The sequence below is a fragment of the Ascaphus truei genome, chromosome 19, assembly GCF_040206685.1.
Source record: "Ascaphus truei isolate aAscTru1 chromosome 19, aAscTru1.hap1, whole genome shotgun sequence".
NCBI classification, from domain to species: Eukaryota; Metazoa; Chordata; class Amphibia; order Anura; family Ascaphidae; genus Ascaphus; species Ascaphus truei.
Window position 1 is genome coordinate 12,693,390 of NC_134501.1, and position 17,710 is coordinate 12,711,099.

At 45.2% G+C, this 17,710-nt stretch overlaps 1 protein-coding gene across 3 annotated transcripts in view; it reads right to left on the reverse strand.

The window, feature by feature from the left end:
- Positions 1-4,189: 4,189 nt before the first annotated feature.
- The window catches only part of FHOD1 (formin homology 2 domain containing 1), a 124,563-nt gene continuing 111,042 nt past the window's right edge, over positions 4,190-17,710 (reverse strand). For all 3 annotated transcript variants that reach the window (XM_075576636.1, XM_075576634.1, XM_075576635.1), the window contains 5 exons: positions 16,850-17,040; positions 15,234-15,426; positions 12,021-12,180; positions 11,608-11,784; positions 4,190-10,567 (listed from right to left, as the gene is read on the reverse strand). In XM_075576636.1, coding sequence (XP_075432751.1) covers positions 10,485-10,567; positions 11,608-11,784; positions 12,021-12,180; positions 15,234-15,426; positions 16,850-17,040 — 804 coding nt within the window. In that variant the 3' untranslated portion in view covers positions 4,190-10,484. The remainder of the gene's footprint in view (positions 10,568-11,607; positions 11,785-12,020; positions 12,181-15,233; positions 15,427-16,849; positions 17,041-17,710) is intronic.

The window sequence follows — 17,710 nt, forward strand, 5'->3', positions numbered from 1 at the left end:
TGGGGTCAGGCCAAGGCGGTAGAGAGGTGAATATAGGTGCAGGTAACAATAGAAAATGGGCACCGGGAACTTTATAACTTGTTGGTGTTTATTGGCATACAACAATCCTTAGAATCCATACACTGGGTCACTGAAGAAGCATTTCTTCATAGTACAAGCACCAGAATAGAACAAGACCGCAGCATCAGGACAGCCTTTCAGGTGAATCTTCTTGCACAGGGCATTACGCCACAGTAACGACTCCCCCTCCAGGCAGGAGATCCATGCAGGCATGGAGAACACTAGGACCTCATGACCTATATTGCACAGGGAATATGGTGTCCACCTACTCCCTGCTCTTAGTTACCTAGATTCTAGGACCCTGCATTTCAGGAATCTCATCCCTGTCTGTTAAACCAAGGTCAGTAGGGGTTTCCATAGATTATAACCTGCCTGGTCTGCTCAGGTGTGTGGTGTATCCCCTTAGATCCCTCTATCATAGAAAGATCCATGCTGGGAACTCTTCTGGGATCCCTCTCTCCCTGGATATCTGTAGGGTTCTTCACCCTATAAGCCAGAGGCCTCCAGGTAGACTGGACACATTCACCCGCCCTAAGGGGTAAGACTATGACTCAGGACGAGTCGGCACTCTCTCCCTCTTATTTGGAGGAACCCACATCTTTATACACGGCCAAGCTATTCTGTCCCAGTAACTGGGCAGAATTAACTGTAGCAAGGCCCTCATCCTGTCGTCATGTGGTCCCAGCACCTTCCAGGCCCAGACATGTGCCTGTAAGCTGCTACGTAATTGGAACATGAAGAGATGGGATCTCACCAGCTTGTGACTTATCAACCCTAGCACTGCCTGCTGCTACCAGGACTGACATGCCAGGCCAGAGAAATATAGCAGGGTGCTACACGAATATAGGAGTTCAGAAAGTCAGATTTGATGCATCTCCATGCCACTGGCCATCACTTGGGGGTAATGTGCTCCTATGAGGCTTCCATGTCCACCTTCCAACAATGCCACTACCAGGGTGGATGCTGCAGACCAGAGTCCTCCACCCATGTTCTGGGTACAGTTTAAAGCGGCAATCCTACAGAGAGGACCCCATTGTTTTTTTTTACAGCATTGGAACCTGGGAATTCCTTTGGAGCTGAACGGTGTTATTTTTAAGTGCGGCAGGCCCTGGTTCCCGAGATAATCACTGGACTATTTACCGGCGTTGCTTACTGGGTACTTGAATAAGTTGTCCAGTAGGAAGCTGCAACCAATGACGTTGTGACTTCCTATTGGCCCACTGGACCGGTCAGATTTGTCTGCCACCCCAGGAGGGTGAAAAAACACTGGTAACTACACCGGTAACTATCTCAGGAATTGGGAGTCCCCAGGAGCGGATAATAATGCAGTTCAACTCCAAAGGACACCTCATTTCCAATGTTGTAAAAAAAAACAACAATGTGTTTGCCACTTTAAACAGCACCCAATACATGTGTGATGAATTCTAGTCTACAGCACCCAGACACCACCCTGGCAGCAGCAATATTGTTTAGTCACAGTGGGAGGTGGACAAGGCCTAACAGAAGCTCCAACCTGAGCACATTACCTCCAATGACAGTAGATGCCCAGGATTTAGAATTGGCCTCTTTCTTTGCTACTTCCTTGCTAGAGATGTTGCGTGGCTGAGTGCTTTCGCTTTATTGCAGTAGGAGTTGTACATTTCATGGCCTTTGTTTTTGTGCTGCTTGAAGTGAGGGTCTTCAGCCCCGAATGTGAAGCAGGTCCCGAACGGTAAACCGAACGTTAACATGGCAGCCAAGCTGTTACCTGGCTGAGCACTTCCATTTCCCTGCGGATGGTTTTAGAACAAGAGCAGCACATCAAGTCCATTTCTGCCAGGGAGATCGATAGCGCAGCCAGGCAGGATATGGGTTAAAAGGAAAGACAGGTGGACTTTGACCTGTTATTACAACAGCAGTTATTCACAGATTAACCACGTCGTTGCTGGCAGTGTCAGATCGCCCTCATGGCAAAATGTAATATTTGCAATCCACGGGGCACGAATCCACATTTCTGTTGACATTTGTTGACAATATTCCTTTTCATTTTGAACCGCACTTCCATTGAGCGGTAATGGGAGGTGGTCTCACAGCCCCCGTACAACGGGACGATCAATAATGGCCGGACTGACAAAGGTTTATGTTGAAACGCTCAGGAGGTCTATTTGCACAGTTAGGCTGTCCCCGGAGGGAAGAAGTAGAGATTTGTAACGAGTGAGCGCTCTCTCCAGGGCAAAGAATTCACTATGCTGATTTATTTTAACTTTTGTTTCACACTCCTGTGCTGTGTCTGCTTAAGAGATGATTTTCTCTGTACATTATCAGCACCGACATGTCAACTTGCACTGATTTGCCATCAATCTCCCCGATTGTTGGTATATACAGGTCTCCAACTTCAATGGCCTCTCGTTGATGAAACCAAGTACTTTTCCATTTAAAAATGGTCCAGAACCCCCCAAATCACACTAAATCTTTTGTGCTTGTAAGTTGACGTCTCTCTCTGTCTCTGTCTCGCTACTTCATACAATGGCTAGGAGGGGCCTGCCAATATTTAACTTGGGACAAAAAGACAGACACATGTTATTCTAACACTGTTAATTATTACTCATACAATTCCTGCTGGATAACTTTGTAGATATAGATCAGTAATCCATGCCGGTCGTAAAATAGGAGACAGAGAATGGATGGAACTGGTGAAACAAGTTAATATCCCCAAATTCCCATTGATAAGAAGAATGGTTAGAAGTTAGAGATAAGTGTTCTAAGGTCTGAGAGAAGAGAAGATAATAGGTACTGTGGTAATACTGGATTTAACCAAACTACATACAGTACTTTGGGCCAACTTCTATATACCTGTTGACAGATTTCTGAACATTTTTTAACACATTCCTTGCCAAGTTAATATATCAAAATAAATTGGGAAATAAAGGGGGGGCAGGAGGGTTTGAGGTGGTTTTAATTTTTTCGGAAAACTTCCGCTTTGACCAACTTAATGCGTTCTCTGCCTGGGAGGTTAAAAGAATATTTAATTCAGTTCTAACATCTCTCAGGGCTTTTAGGGTACTAGGTTTACCATCTTGTTTGTGCATGTCCGCCAGGTCTTTGAGTTTTAGTTGTAGCATTTTTGCGACCTGACGCAATACTCATAATTGTCCCCCTGAGAGTTGCCTCATGGGCCTCCCTCAAGGTCATCTGGGAGTCAACACTACCCACATTGATTCTAAAAAATAAATAAATAAAAAATACTGGCCGATCTCCGAGCTCATTGATTCCAACACCTCCGGAATCTTCAGAAGGGACTCCTTCAATTTCCAATTTGCTCCCTGCCGGACTAGGTTAATTTGAGAGCACCGTAACTATTGGTGCGTGATCTGACCATGAAATATCATGGATCCTCGCCGAGGAGATCCTAGGAACCAATCTACTAGACACAAAGAAGTAATCTATTCTACTGTAGCTTGTGTGAGGGTGGGAGAAAAGGGTGTAACCCGGGTGTAGCTCCCTCCATATATCCACTAACTGGGTGTCCTTTAAACCCTTAACCAAAGTTGCTACCCCCTCCTTTCTTACTCAACGTGATTGCTCTGATCTATCTAGGCCCGGGTCCAGCACCTTATTTAGGTCCCCCGCCAGGATCACATATCCAATAGATATTTTGTTCAGGACACCAAAGAAAGTCGTAAAAAAAACTCTGGGTCATTTTCACAGGGCGCGTAGACGTTTGCCAGTGTTAACTTTTGACCCTGAATAGAACCCACTAGAATTAAGAATCTCCCTTCCTTATCTCTCTTGAAAATTTCCCCTACAAAGGGGCACCTGCTATGAAATAGAATTGCTGCCGCTCTCTTCTTGCAATTGGCTAATGAGGTGAAATAATTCCTGACATTTTTGTCAAAATATTTGAGAGTTGTATGGGGGCCTTTGCCAGTCACTTAAGGCCTCTGTCTAACAATACCTGTTGATCAGTATTTGTTACAAACCTTAATTAATGTATCGGTGCAATTAAATTGGGCTTAGTTTTCTATGTTGCTAAACAGAGTTTGATTCTTCGTTTGGGAATCAGAATTCAGGATGTTCCCTAATAATTGTGATCTTTCCCCCCCTTTCCACCCCCCCCCCCAAAAGGACTTCAATGCATAAAAAAAAAATCTACATTTGAATTCTTTATTGAACAAGTATTTGCTGCTATACAAGAAAATACATAACCTACACACCATAAAGTGAATTTACAGGTAAGTGGTACAGGTTTATTTCATAATACTGTTCTTGACATAGGTACAAATACATTCCAAAAGGACCCCACTTTATTTCTGTACACAAACCTATACAAATGTCATATCCGAACACTAACAGAATTCCATCCTCTGTGTATCGATGCCGGCGAGTCACTTTGTTGCTACACATTAATTTCCTATTATCCACGATCTGAAAAAGACCTTTGGAATTATCTAATATCTACTATATAGAAATATAGTTCCCAGATTGTTAAAAAAAAAGCATGCTAAAGCACCAGCCCCAACCACTGACACATTGTGAATATATATATATTTTTTACACATTGTAAGCCGTTTTCATGAAACCTGAAAGTCAATTTACACATTGCTGGAGAAAATGCAAGACGCTATGTTTTGCAGTGCTAGATGCCGAATAAAAAATAAAACAAAAAAAAAGCCACAGTGGCCATATTTAATGCATCCAGACAATAAATCATTTTCTTAGACTTCTAAAAACATCTTTTTTTTTTTACCAAAAAATAAATATATGGGGAGCGTTAGAAAACTGTATACTTTTTGTTCACTATATATAAATGTATTTGTGATTAGATGGGACTGGTGCTTTAATAAGTGTTAAAAACCAAGTATGGGGTTTTATTGAAGGTGCCTCACGCTAGTTTGGATAAGAATCACATAATAAGAAGGGAACACAGCAGTTCTTCTGTCTCCCACAACTAGTGCAAATAAAGGTATTACCACAAAACGGAACGCAAACACAACCTCTTCACTTGTTCTGAACACTACACAATTCTTAGGATTTGGGGATTGATTTTCTCCCCACTCAAATATTCTGCACAAAGGATGGATGCACGGGGCATGTCTGTCCCCCTAACTCAATGATGGATTCCAAGGTCACTCGCAGGGGCATGTCTGTCCCCCTAACTCAGTGATGGATTCCAAGGTCACTCGCAGGGGCATGTCTGTCCCCCTAACTCAGTGATGGATTCCAAGATCATTCGCAAGTAGTCAATCACTGGCATAAGTCAGATGTATATTGTTCAATCCAGGAAAGCAACAATGTGTTTATTATTAAATATAAATGAGTATAAGGATATTCAGAGTCTTCATTGTCCAATTGGTGTTGAAGAAGGCGGCGTTATTCTATAGGTTCTACCTTTTATGGGTGGAACACCAGACAGTCACCTAAAGGAGAGACCTGGAAAAGCTTCATCTACTTCTATAATAACCACTCATGTTGGGTCATTAAAGGGATAACGATCTGAAGTTAATAAGTATAGGACGGATGTATTCTCTGGAGAGCCTTATCATCTGAAGTAAGTACTTCGGAGGTCTCGGTGTACAAACTTTGTTTTATCATTTCACAACCCGTCCTAACTTATTAGCAGTGCAGCCGTACTACGTAAAAGGGGATTCACTTGACATTGATGGATGGCAGCTTTGAGAAACACGGAGGCACATGCGCAGGATATCCCAATGGGAGAGAACGCTGGAACGGGCTCGATAATCGGTACCGGCACGTGGTACACGTGCACCTGTGGCCCATTATTCCGGATTACTTACATCTCTCAAATACCACTTGGTCAATAACAGAATCTCTACCCAACAACGTGTAGGTTTTTTTTTATGTGGAGGTGCCGTGCATCCAGACCATGCCCGGCTTTTGACCTATGGAGGATTTGATGCGGGTGCAATGAGCGCTTGTTTTTACCGAGTGGAAAAAAACATCTCCATCAGTCGCTTTAGAGTTTATTTATACCACAGGAGCCAATAACTTTGCTACTATACTATAATAACCCTACTATTATCACAGAGGCTAACAGATAAGAGCAGTAGTCCATGTCGTTGTTTTTCTTTTCTTTGGATGGATGTACAGTGTGTGTGTGTATATGTATATGTATGTATATATATATACTCATCAAATTTTAATTTATGGTGGGTGAGAAAGGTAACAAGAAACCTTCACCGTGGAGTACAACCAACCTCACACTGATGATACCCATTAAGGTTGAAACATGTCCGAATGGTTTCTCTGGCTTTGCAAATAATCCCATGCTGTGCTTAAAAGCTGTGATTAACAGCGAGCATTAGCTTATAAGGGTTCCATGTAAAAATGGATTTCAGACAAAAGGTGACACTGTTTGCTCATTTGAATGTCATTTCCCAGAATCCCTTGCTGCAGTGGAAGCACTGTATGTTAGGTGATAATGGTGAAGGGCAGGGTTGCAGACCTGTCTAAGACATGTGAATGTGCTCACACGTGATCTTCGGCTGGGCCACCTGTGCTGAAGCAGGGATACCCTTAAAACCTTAGCTGTTGGTGGCCCTTGAGGACTGCAGTTGCCCACCCTTGGTGTAGTGCATTGTAAACTCATAGCATCACGTGGCATAGACGTCATCATGATAGGTGAAGTGGTTAAATAATGTAACGTCTTCTTTGACCTCCAGCTGTACAATCTGTGACCGGCCGCTCGACCACTGATGTGGTCACAGAGTCGGTGACAGCGGCTCTCAACGTTCTGATTCATCAGAGCACGACCAGAACAATTAGTGGGTCTGGTGCCAGGAAGGAGCAGCACCAGCCCAAAATGACTATTACAGAGCAAGACATGGCTTCTAATATATGTAATCATATAGTGTGATTGATCATCAGAGGTTAAAAATAAGATGTGACCTGTCTAGGATAAAACATTCATTTTGAAAACTGTACATAAGGAAGACAAAATACGTGTCTTTTTTGTGTGCAGTCAGTGGTATGCTGGTTTAATTTTAGAGCATCTTTTTACGTTTTTGCTTGCGGGAAAAAAGTAGGGCGAGAATGACCCCTCTCTCAGAGGGGCCTGCGATCTTTTGTACTGGCTGGGGTAAAATATCTGCCGTATATAACAATGCTGAGTATCATTCCAAACTTCAAATTCTCCAAAGCGTTGCATGTTTTCTTTCTACGTAGAAGCATTAGACGCTTAATATTTTACATCAAGCGTGTCTTAATATGCAGGATTACTCTATATTGCAACGTGTCCTGCCAGGGGAGCCGGAAACGGGGTTGGGCCTTCTGGCAACGCAGTGGTTAAAATGTTTTGCCAAAGACGGGTCAAGTATGAGGAAAGGAATCTGACTGCAAATAGTTGGTTCTTAGGATCTGCGGTCTCCACACAAGCAGCAAGTATCACTTTCAAACGCGAAATGCACGGGTCACAGGGCGGGGGAGTGGCACAAACAACTGTCGCACTTCCTTCTAGGTGTGACAAAAAGATGCCTGAACAAGTGAAGCTAAGCATTTCATATGGCCAACTAATGGCAATGCTTTAGTGTTTACTTGTGTCACTCAGTACCCCTGCTTCAAGTCTCCTGGGTGGAAAGTTGGAGGGGAAAACCCCAATGTAAAAGAATTGCAGTGGATTGAACGGGAAACTACAATTGTTTTCAATGGTATTCCTTTTATTTAACTGTTAGAGTGCCACAGGACCGCTGGCACTTCCGCGTTAAGTAATCACTAGGAGAGGCGGAAGCGAACAAGGGCCCATACATCATAAAGCAGGGGTTCTCAACTCCAGTCCTCAAGACCCCCCAAAGTAGTCAGGTTTTCAGGATATCCCTGCTTCAGCACAGGTGGCCCAATCAGTGGATCCCTGGCTTCAGCACAGGTAGCTCTTCGACTGAGCCACCTGTGCATAAGATGGGATATCGTTAACACCAGACCAGTTGGGGGATCTTGAGGACTGGAGTAGCAAACCTCGGCCGTAGTGGCTGCTGGCCTCGCCGGGTCCCTCATTAGGACGCTATAATGGTCAACGAATGGAGATTTGTTTTGCTGCCAGGGGACTTAAATAAAAATAAACAGCATTGGTGTGAACATAGAAACCAAAGGGACGTCTGAATGCTTTTTAAATATGCACAACTGTTGCACATGACAATGTGCAATGGGGGAACGCCTCTTTTATAACATCAAGATTGGGTCCCCCATAATGTACACAATATGGGGTTTGTTTGCGCCTCTAATTTTCTTCCCTGCATACTTTTTAGCAACTGAATTTTATTCCTAAAAATAAATAAATACCCAAAACGTAATGTAATATGGCTGCTAAGCCCCTCTTGGTAGACCCCCAAAAACATTATCTTAGAAGATTAAGGCAATTTTTTTCCCCCTCGTAAGACTCTTTGCAGTCTGCATGAAAAACAGCGCTGTGCCTGTAAAGTTGGCGCTTGCCGACAACCTTTCTTTAATCAGTATGCCAATTGTGATACCCTTACGTCTTTGAGGATGGGTCAATCCCAAAAGACGGTAAAAATAACCTCGTGTTCTATTTGAACGAGCGGTCCTTCTTCAATGTGACCTTCACATCTGGAGCAGAGTCATTTCTAAGCATTGTCCCGCGGTCATCTCGAAACGGCCGCAGAACCGGTCGGGACAGATATATTGTTGGTTTCATTACCAACACAACGGCTTGTAAACAAGCGGTAACCTTAGACAGGGATTTACAAGAGGTTGTTGCTATTATCACTTTTGTTTTTCTAGCTCAAAAAAAGGACGGATAAATTAAGGGGGGGGGGGGGAAGGGAACAGATGGTAAAGGGTTAGGGAAAAAAAACCATGCGGATCTTCATTGTAGTCTACAGCAGGGGTGCTCAAATCCAGTCCTCAAGCCCCCCGCCCCCTCCAGGTCAGATTTTCAGGATATCCCTGCTTCAGCACAGGTGGCTCAATCAGAGGCTCAGTCAAAAACTGGGTCTTGAGCCACCTGTGCTGAAGCAGGGATATCCTGATAACCTGACCAGTTGGGGGGAGGGGGACACTTGAGGACTGGAGTTGAGCCCCCCCTAGTCTACAGACTGTCATATATGAGACTCGACCTATTCTGCATTGTAAAACAGTAGTGAGCATGACCATAAATGTCAAAAGCTTCTTCGAATAAGAATGTGAAATACTCAAACTCCTTAAAGTCCGGTCCCTTAACTCTCACACCAGTGAATGATCTTGCTGGTGTGTGGGCACCACCCTAAAATAGATCCGACGCATTTCTCTATGTTGTGGCTACCTTAACCCTTGTACTGCCAGAGAGGCGGAGCAACGCACAACTCTTCTCGGAAGCAAAAGCTGCGTTCTGCGCTGCTCGCGGTTTTATTTAATTTCTTTCGCCTCCCTGACCAGACAGCTGCGACGGTCACACCAGGAGACAGCGCAACTTATTTAAAGGGGCGGTGTGTTTTTTGTGTGCGTCAAACACAATATCTCGGGGACCCAGGAACAGACGTGGAGAGGGGAACCCCGCTGCTTCAGGTAAACCTAGAAGAACATTTTTATTTTTGGGGTGGTGGGGGGGGGGGGGAGGGGGTATGTTGGAGAGATACACTTTGTACAACATTAATAATATCTGGGTGGAGTGGAAGACGAGTGAGATACTCCGATTCATTATACAGCACAGCATGTCTATTTTCAGGAAGGATGGGAAAGGTTAAATTAACCCCTTCACTGCCAAATAGACGCACACAAGCCAGTCCAGCAGCAATGCCAGTAATAAGTCACATGCAGCTCTCGGGCCTGAATTCCCCCACTCTATGTATAGTCCATTTCTCCATAGCTCAAGCGATTCTGATTTACAGCAAGTTAAACAGCGAGTGGCGCCCACCTCCCATATACTAAGGAGGGGTCCTCACTCCCCAGATTCCTTGAAAAGCCACGGGGGGGGGGGGGGGGGCACCTTATTGTCGAACAAACACGAAAAGGAAGTACAAAAAAAAAAAGTACTGTTTTGTCAGTAATCCTCGTCATTTACAACATTGCTACTTTACATATACACCAGGTGACCCGCCAGGGCAAAGAGCTGGAGCACCTTGACGTCTGTGTAATGCCTCTTGTGCGGCATATTGCAGTGAAGACTCTTCTCGTCTCCATTGTGAAACAAGCTGGTTAGAGGAAGCCCTTACCTGGGAAATCTTAGCTAGGAAGGCAACAGAGCAAATACCCCTGGGGAAGTAACCCCTTGCTGATGGGGGGGGGGACATTGCAGCCCCTTCCGCCAGCAAAGGCGGTAACAGTTTCTACATCCACTGCCGCTTCTTCTTACTCCTCCGGTGCTACCGTGCAATTGGCCGCTTTAACCCTCCCCGGCACAGAAGTGGGGGTTCAACGCTTGCACGGCCGGCGTCCTGCCTTCGACCTCGTGTGGGCAGCGGAGCGATGGCGCAGCGTTCGCGGAAAGGCTGGAAAATTCACACCGCCACCTCCGAAGATTTGGCCAATCCCAGGGCCTGCACCAAGTCGTCGCTCAGGCCGCTCTTCAAGGTTCTTCTCACTTTAGGGGGGAAGAAATCCAGGCAGCGCGTGAGAATGCATTAAATACCATCTGCCGCTATATAAAGGCAGGAGCGGCCGGCTGCAGTCCTCAAGGGCCACCAACAGGTCAGACTTTAAGGATATCCCTGCTTCAGCACAGGTGGCTCAATCAGTGGCTCAGTCAACGACTGAGTCACCTGTGCTGAAGCAAGGATATCCTCAAAATAGGACCTGTTGGTGGCCCTTGAGGACTGGAGCCGGCCGCTCCTGATCCAAGGGCCTGATGGGCAGCATTTGAGAGTAACTTTGCATTAGGGAAATCTGGTATTTTCTGCTGCGCGGCCTCCCTTTTTATTTTTAAATCGGAGTGGCCTGCTTATAAAAAGGTCGTCCTGTCCCAGTATAAGCTTCCTTATTTGCTGATTCTACTGGCCAATTTGTACCAAAACGTCCCTAAAAAGCGTCAGCTTTGCGATTAAAACGACCACTTCTAATTTCCCAGCCTCCCTGGCATGTAGGGATTTCGGCTCATAGTTACAAGCAGTGAAATGCCATAATATGCACAACGGTGCTGCAAGCTGTCAAGGAATAGCAATGTTTAGTCAACATGGGCCTTATTTCCTATAGGACTCACTGTACTTTCTTAACAATGACAGTATAACGGCAGTGGTCAGTCTCATATAACACCACTGCCTTTTACAGATCATCAATCATCACCTTTTAATAAGATTTTTATGTTGTCGACATTCATTCGTACCCATTCGTTTTTTCCTTTAGCACTTGAGATTTTTTCCTATATTGTGTGTATATTATTATTATTATTGTTATATTTCAGTTTCTTCAGAAATAATACAGAGGGCACTGAACTTTACTTTCCCGCAATCATACGCCAACTTCACACAAAAATATATGTTCCTCAAAGCAGTGACGACATTCTGCAACAAAGCAAGGGTCACCCATGTATATAGAAGAGGTGTATTCCTGGCTTAATAAGGTGACATCGCTGCATATGAACCAGTGTCTATTGGAAAGATCGTGTCTGAGAGGTGTTGTACTCACAGGACTTCCTATTTGCTCGGGACCGCTTGCGTTCCTTGGGAGGGGCCACTCTTGGGTTAGGGTTTTGGGTCACAGATTTCACCAGTTGGTCCATGATCTCGTCAGACGCGTCTACAGGAGACCCACCCACGTCCTCTTTATTCCCAGACAAGTCTGGGGGGCTGCAACGGCCCATACCTATGGGGGAATCAACGGTGTGAAATATATCGAGAACTCAAACATCCATATTGACTCATCTAAATGAGCACAGGAGCATGTGTCTCACCAATCCTGCTGGGTATAAAAAAGTACATTATTACACACACGGAACCGAGAACAGCAGCTTCAATGGGTTCCAGGTCACTCTGCTCCTGTGTGTGAAGCAAGGATTGAATATTATGTGGGCTACATATTGAACCTTAAAAAGCTCATACTTCTCACTCCTCTGCTCCTCCGAGTCTGGGGTTCCCCAGTAGAGATGAGGATATTGGTCATGTTTTCATGGCCTTTGTCAGACGATTGTTGTAGCCTTGATGGGGCCGGGGCCGTTAAGCTATTCTCTGTACTACCAGCGGCGCTGGAAAACTTTTCCGTCTGTGAACAGAGAACAAAGGCACACGATCAGCCAAGAGGAGGGATTCATCCGTCCCAAACGGTCAGGCAAGCCGCTAGGGCAAGAGGGGCCAACTTCAGTCCTCAAGGGCCTCCAACAGGTCAGGTTTTCAGGATATCACTGCTTCAGCACAGGTGGCTCAATCAGTGGCACAGTCATTTTGGCTGAGCCACTGATTGAGCCACCTGTGCTGAAGCAATGATATCCTGAAAACCTGACCTGTTGGTGGCCCTTGGGGACTGGAGTTGGCCGCCCCCTGCACTAGGGCATATACCAAATCTGTGACCCTGAGAAATACCAATAGTAGCAGCACATACAAAGGAGAAAAAATGATTCTACGTGAGTTTAAGGTGTTTATCTCCCTAATATTACCTAGACATCTATTTTATGTCACATCTTCTATCCAAAGTAGAGTAAGTTGTTGTTAACTGGTCACCACAAAAGCAGCAAGATAAAACAAGGTGTCATACTTTGCTTTTCTGTAAGAAAAGCCGGCAGGTAATCAGATCTCTCTCCATAACACTCTTCCAAATAGCTTTATACCATTTGTAATTTTTATCCCCCCACATTCTTTTAAATTGATTTTCATACAAATACCAAAAAGCTGATGCACCGTTATCTTTTCTTTTAAAGCTGCAGTTGAAGCTGACGTGTTTTTTTTTTTTAAATATATTTTTTTCCCATTCAATATGTGCATCAATACAATCTGCACACTGACAGGTGATTAGCTAAGCTGCCGATCGATCTGTTCTCCTGTAATTGATCGTTTTGCTCAGGGTTATTTAATTCATTGCTGGACTACATTACCCCGAATGCAAAATTCTGCATGGGGAAGATCATGTGACCAGGCAGTCACTAGATACAATAAGTGCACTGCTAGAGAGAGGGCGGGGCTCAAGAGCCAGAGCCTGTCAGAAGTGGAAGTGGGTGTGGCTTTGTAAATGGTTTCTATAGAAACCAAAATGCTTGTTAAATTATAATACATTAAAAAAATGAAATGCTACAAGTATTTTCTCATAGCACAGAACTGATTTATTTAAAAAACACACACGTCCCAGAAGGTGGTGCTCCTGCTCAAATTATTCATATGAACCAATCGCTGATCACAAACCCAAATGCCACTTCTCCCATGAAACCCTCTTATCTCTTCTTTATTACTCTCTGCACTGCAACTACCTCTCCGTCACAGGGCCAGGACAAGCACCCGCCTCTGACGCGCGGAGAGCATGAGGCGTGTTAGTCACCACGTTTATATTTCATGTTGTAATAACAAAAGAGCAGGGGATCCATTTAAAAAACGAATACTAATTCTATGGGAGTTTTTCCGCTTTGCAGGAAGCGTTTATTGCTTTACTAAGCCGTATTTATTCGGATCTATTTATGAGCTGTGATACGCAAAATAAAAAAAAGCTGTGTGTGCTGTGCACGCGCATAGTAAGTGAAACTTCTTTGACTTTTGTCACAGAAATTGTATTTGTGTTGGTGTTGGTGATGTTTTAATTAAAAATCAAAATACAATTTCATTGACAAAACGCAAATAAATTTGACTTAGAATGCGCGTGCTCGGCACACATCCCCTGTATTAGCTATTTGCACTAAGTGTGAATTCCTCGGGTGTGTGTGTATGTGTGTGTGTGTGTATGTGTGTCAGTCAGTGTGTGTGTGTATGTGTGTGTCAGTCAGTGTGTGTGTGTGTGTGTGTGTGTGTGTGTGTGTGTGTATGTGTGTCAGTCAGTGTGTGTGTGTATGTGTGTGTCAGTCAGTGTGTGTGTGTGTGTGTGTGTGTGTGTGTGTGTGTGTGTGTGTGTGTGTGTGTGTGTGTGTGTCAGTCAGTGTGTGTGTGTGTGTGTGTGTGTGTGTGTGTCAGTCAGTGTGTGTGTGTGTGTGTGTGTGTGTCAGTCAATGTATGTCTGTCTGTGTCCTGCAACCCTCTCCCAGCACACTTATCCTTTCTCTGCAGCACCCTTATCCTGCCCCCGGCACATTTTCCTGTCCCCAGCACCTTTCAGCAGTCTCCCCCCCCCCCCCCCCAGCACACTTGTCCTCCCCCCAGCACCCTTATCCTTTCTCTGCAGCACCCTTATCCTGCCCCGAGCACATTTTCCTGTCCCCAGCACCTTTCAGCAATCTCCTCTCTCCCTCCACCCCATTTCTACCAGATCGCGGCATGGAGGCAGGGGGGGAGGGGGGCAGCGCGTCATAGTTAGCTGGAGCCGGCTCGGAGGGGAGCGCTGCAGCAATGCCCCTTCTGATGGTGCTGCGCACTCAACTCCCCCCCCCCTTCCCGTTACTGGAGCAGTTCCACTCGCTATGGAGTGACAGAGCCCGCCTTATTTTGCGTGACGTCACAGCCGTCCCCATGATGATGAGCGCCGCCCCCGGGTGAGATGAGGACGCTTCTGAGGGCGTTATTCAGTCAGCGGGACACAGGGAAGGGGAAGCGGAGGGAGGAGAGATGCTGAGCAGCTGCTCACTGAGTCCACTTGGCCCACACCCGTGACTGATTTAAAATCCCCGCGCCTGCCTTCTTGCTACACCTTTCAGTCAAAAGCACCGGAAGCTCTGCGGCAGCCATCTTGCTACACCCATGGCAGCGGACGTATGGGGGTAACGGCGGCCGTTAGGAGCGGCGCCGGCGGCATGTCACAGCGGGTGTGTGGGGGAAGCGGCGGCCGTTAGGAGCGGCGCCGGCGGCTATCGCAGCCGCCGCCGCATGTCACAGCAGGGGGAGGGGGAGCCGTGACGTCACTTCCGTTTCACATTTCGCCCCCAACTCTCCCGTTTTACCCTATCAGAATAGGTGCCACTAAAGAAGTTTCACTTCAAAAAAAAAGGACTATATATAGATATCTCGCTCTGTATACAATACTGGAAGTTATCACTGGTATATACAGGGAGGTGGATTTACCGCCATTGTAAAAACGCAGTGGGAAGTTTTTCTCCCCTTGGCCTCACGTCACTAACTGTATAAATGTGTAGTTCCTCCCAAAAAGCCTGGTGTGATCCCAATGATGCTGGGGGTCGGGCCCATTACCTCCATGATCATCCTGCCGCGAGTCTTGTTCCGCTCTCTGTACGCAGCCCGCTTCTGCTTCTGCTGCACGACCCGCTCCCTGGTGGTTCTGTACTCCAGAGCAAACTCGCTGATGATCTTGCAGAACCGGGTTATCTTCATGTCCCTGGCAGCCGAGTACGGGTAGCCCAGAAACAGCAAAAAGGAATGGAACCTGCCAACAACATTGGTCATTCTGACTGAGCCACCTGTGCTGAAGCAGGGATATCCCTAAAACCTGACCTGTTGGTGGTCCTGCAGGACTGGAGTTGGCCACTCCTGCAGTCGGGGAGTGCAAGTGCATATCTGTTCTTTATCAATGTTGGTGGTGCCTAGAAAGTACTACACTATATATACTGCTCATTTGTTTTAGTTTTCCCCCCACTATTCCTTCACAGGATCGCGATTTCCTATTAAACAGTTAGAATGCTTCGATAACGTTATCTATAGGTCTAGTAATCTATGGGAAAGAATGCACTATAAAAAGCTCATGGCACGCCAGAGCAATTCAATACAGCCATATGTGTGACAAATGTGTAACAACAAGAGAGTGATGTCTCAGTCCCTAGAGGAACTTTCCACTGTTCATTTAGGCCCAATAGACAGACACACACAGACAGACACACACAGACAGACACACACAGACAGACACACACAGACAGACACACACAGACAGACACACACAGACAGACACACACACACAGACAGACACACACAGACAGACACACACAGACAGACACACACAGACAGACACACACAGACAGACACACACAGACACACAGACTGCATTAAGGACATCCGTGAAAAAGGGTTAAGTGAGGGGGTGACAGTGATTGATTCTCTTTCATGCTATCGAGATTATACCTGGAAACTGCAATTAGACCGTCACCCCTCCGGGCAAGCGTTACCTTACAGCACTGCATTGCAGCCCCCCCCCCCCCCCCCTGAAGGAGTTAAGTTGTACCTCGGATCTAATTTGTTTAAATATTTACTTGACCCTAAAAAAAAAGCGGACTTTTAAACGTCAGCGAGTTATTAAAGTGTTGTTTCTACGCTACAACTTGTTATTGTTAAAGGGATGAAGCCAACCATAAAAAATATATATATATATTACTTATATATTTATTAACATTACATGAAAATATTATAACAACAATTGTGCCCTTTAATACATTGGAAATGTCACCTTGAAGAAATATGATAGTGCAGTATATTGTAGGGACATTTTATGTTAGGAGGCTGTGTGGTGATAGCTTTGATGTTAATCTTTGAAATTGCTATTATCCGTTTCTAAATTATTATTTGTGCTAATGTGTTGAATTTTGAAATTATAAGTATGATGAGCAATACCAGAAATACTTGTGTAAAAGTATGTTCTTCTGTGTTCCTTATTGATGTATATCTGTATTGTAATGTTTAATGCTTGTAAACCCAATAAAAAAAAAAACAATTAAAATTAAAAAAAAAGACATTAGAAAACGTGTGTTAATGCAGTGATCGTCTGAAAAATGGGGCTTTGATGGAATAAGGGGGTTGTTCTCATTTTGCTGCGATAAGGAAATAAGAAGCAGAAGTTTAAAACAAAACAAGGCCCCCACCTGTTGAGGATTCTCCGGTGGACGATCTTGAGAATGACGATTTTGTCGGTGCAGTTCTTCAGGAAATCCGTCATCTTGTTTTTCAGGCCCGGTTTGGTTTCATGCTTCGCGATCACTTTCAGGCTGTCCCAGGACTCTCGGCACCTCCTCTCAAGCTGAACCAGACTCTCCGCCAGGTCATTAAAATCCACCTGCCGCGCACAGCCGGAGGTTTAGAACACGGACATGCTCATCGCAACCCTGGCCTGAGCTTTGAATGCATTTATGGCCCTGCTAGCAGAGAACGTTTCAATAGCAAAAGGCCTCCTTGTGTGCCAACAGGACCAGCATTGCCTTGTCCTACCATTTTTAATGGCACTTCAAGCAGTGAAAGGGTTACTTTTATTTGGGCTGAAAATACATAAAGGGCTGCAACTAAATTAAAAGCAGCATTACATTTAAAAAAAAAATATATATATATATATAAATATTTAATTACAGGATTGACGCAGGGGTCTCCTGGGCTGATAAACACACAAAATCCTAGCAAGCTCAAGAAACCCCAAAACCCACCGCTCTGGGGCTGAACTTTGTTCATTGCAGCTCAGGGGACCCCCTGCTTCCAGAGATGCTTGTATGCGGTGCCGGTATCTATGCAGTCAGGGGAATAGTGTGCCTAACAAAATGGTGGCTTTAAATGTCCCGCGGGCCAATAGGAAGCCGTGACATCATCCCTTGTGGCTTCCTATTGGCCAGCGTGACCAATACCTTTAAACTGAAAAAAAAAAAAAAAAAAAAAACACCAGCACCCCCTTTGGAGGTATCTCCAGAAGCAAGGGGTCCCCGGAGCTGTAATTAACACCGTTCAGCGCCAGAGACACC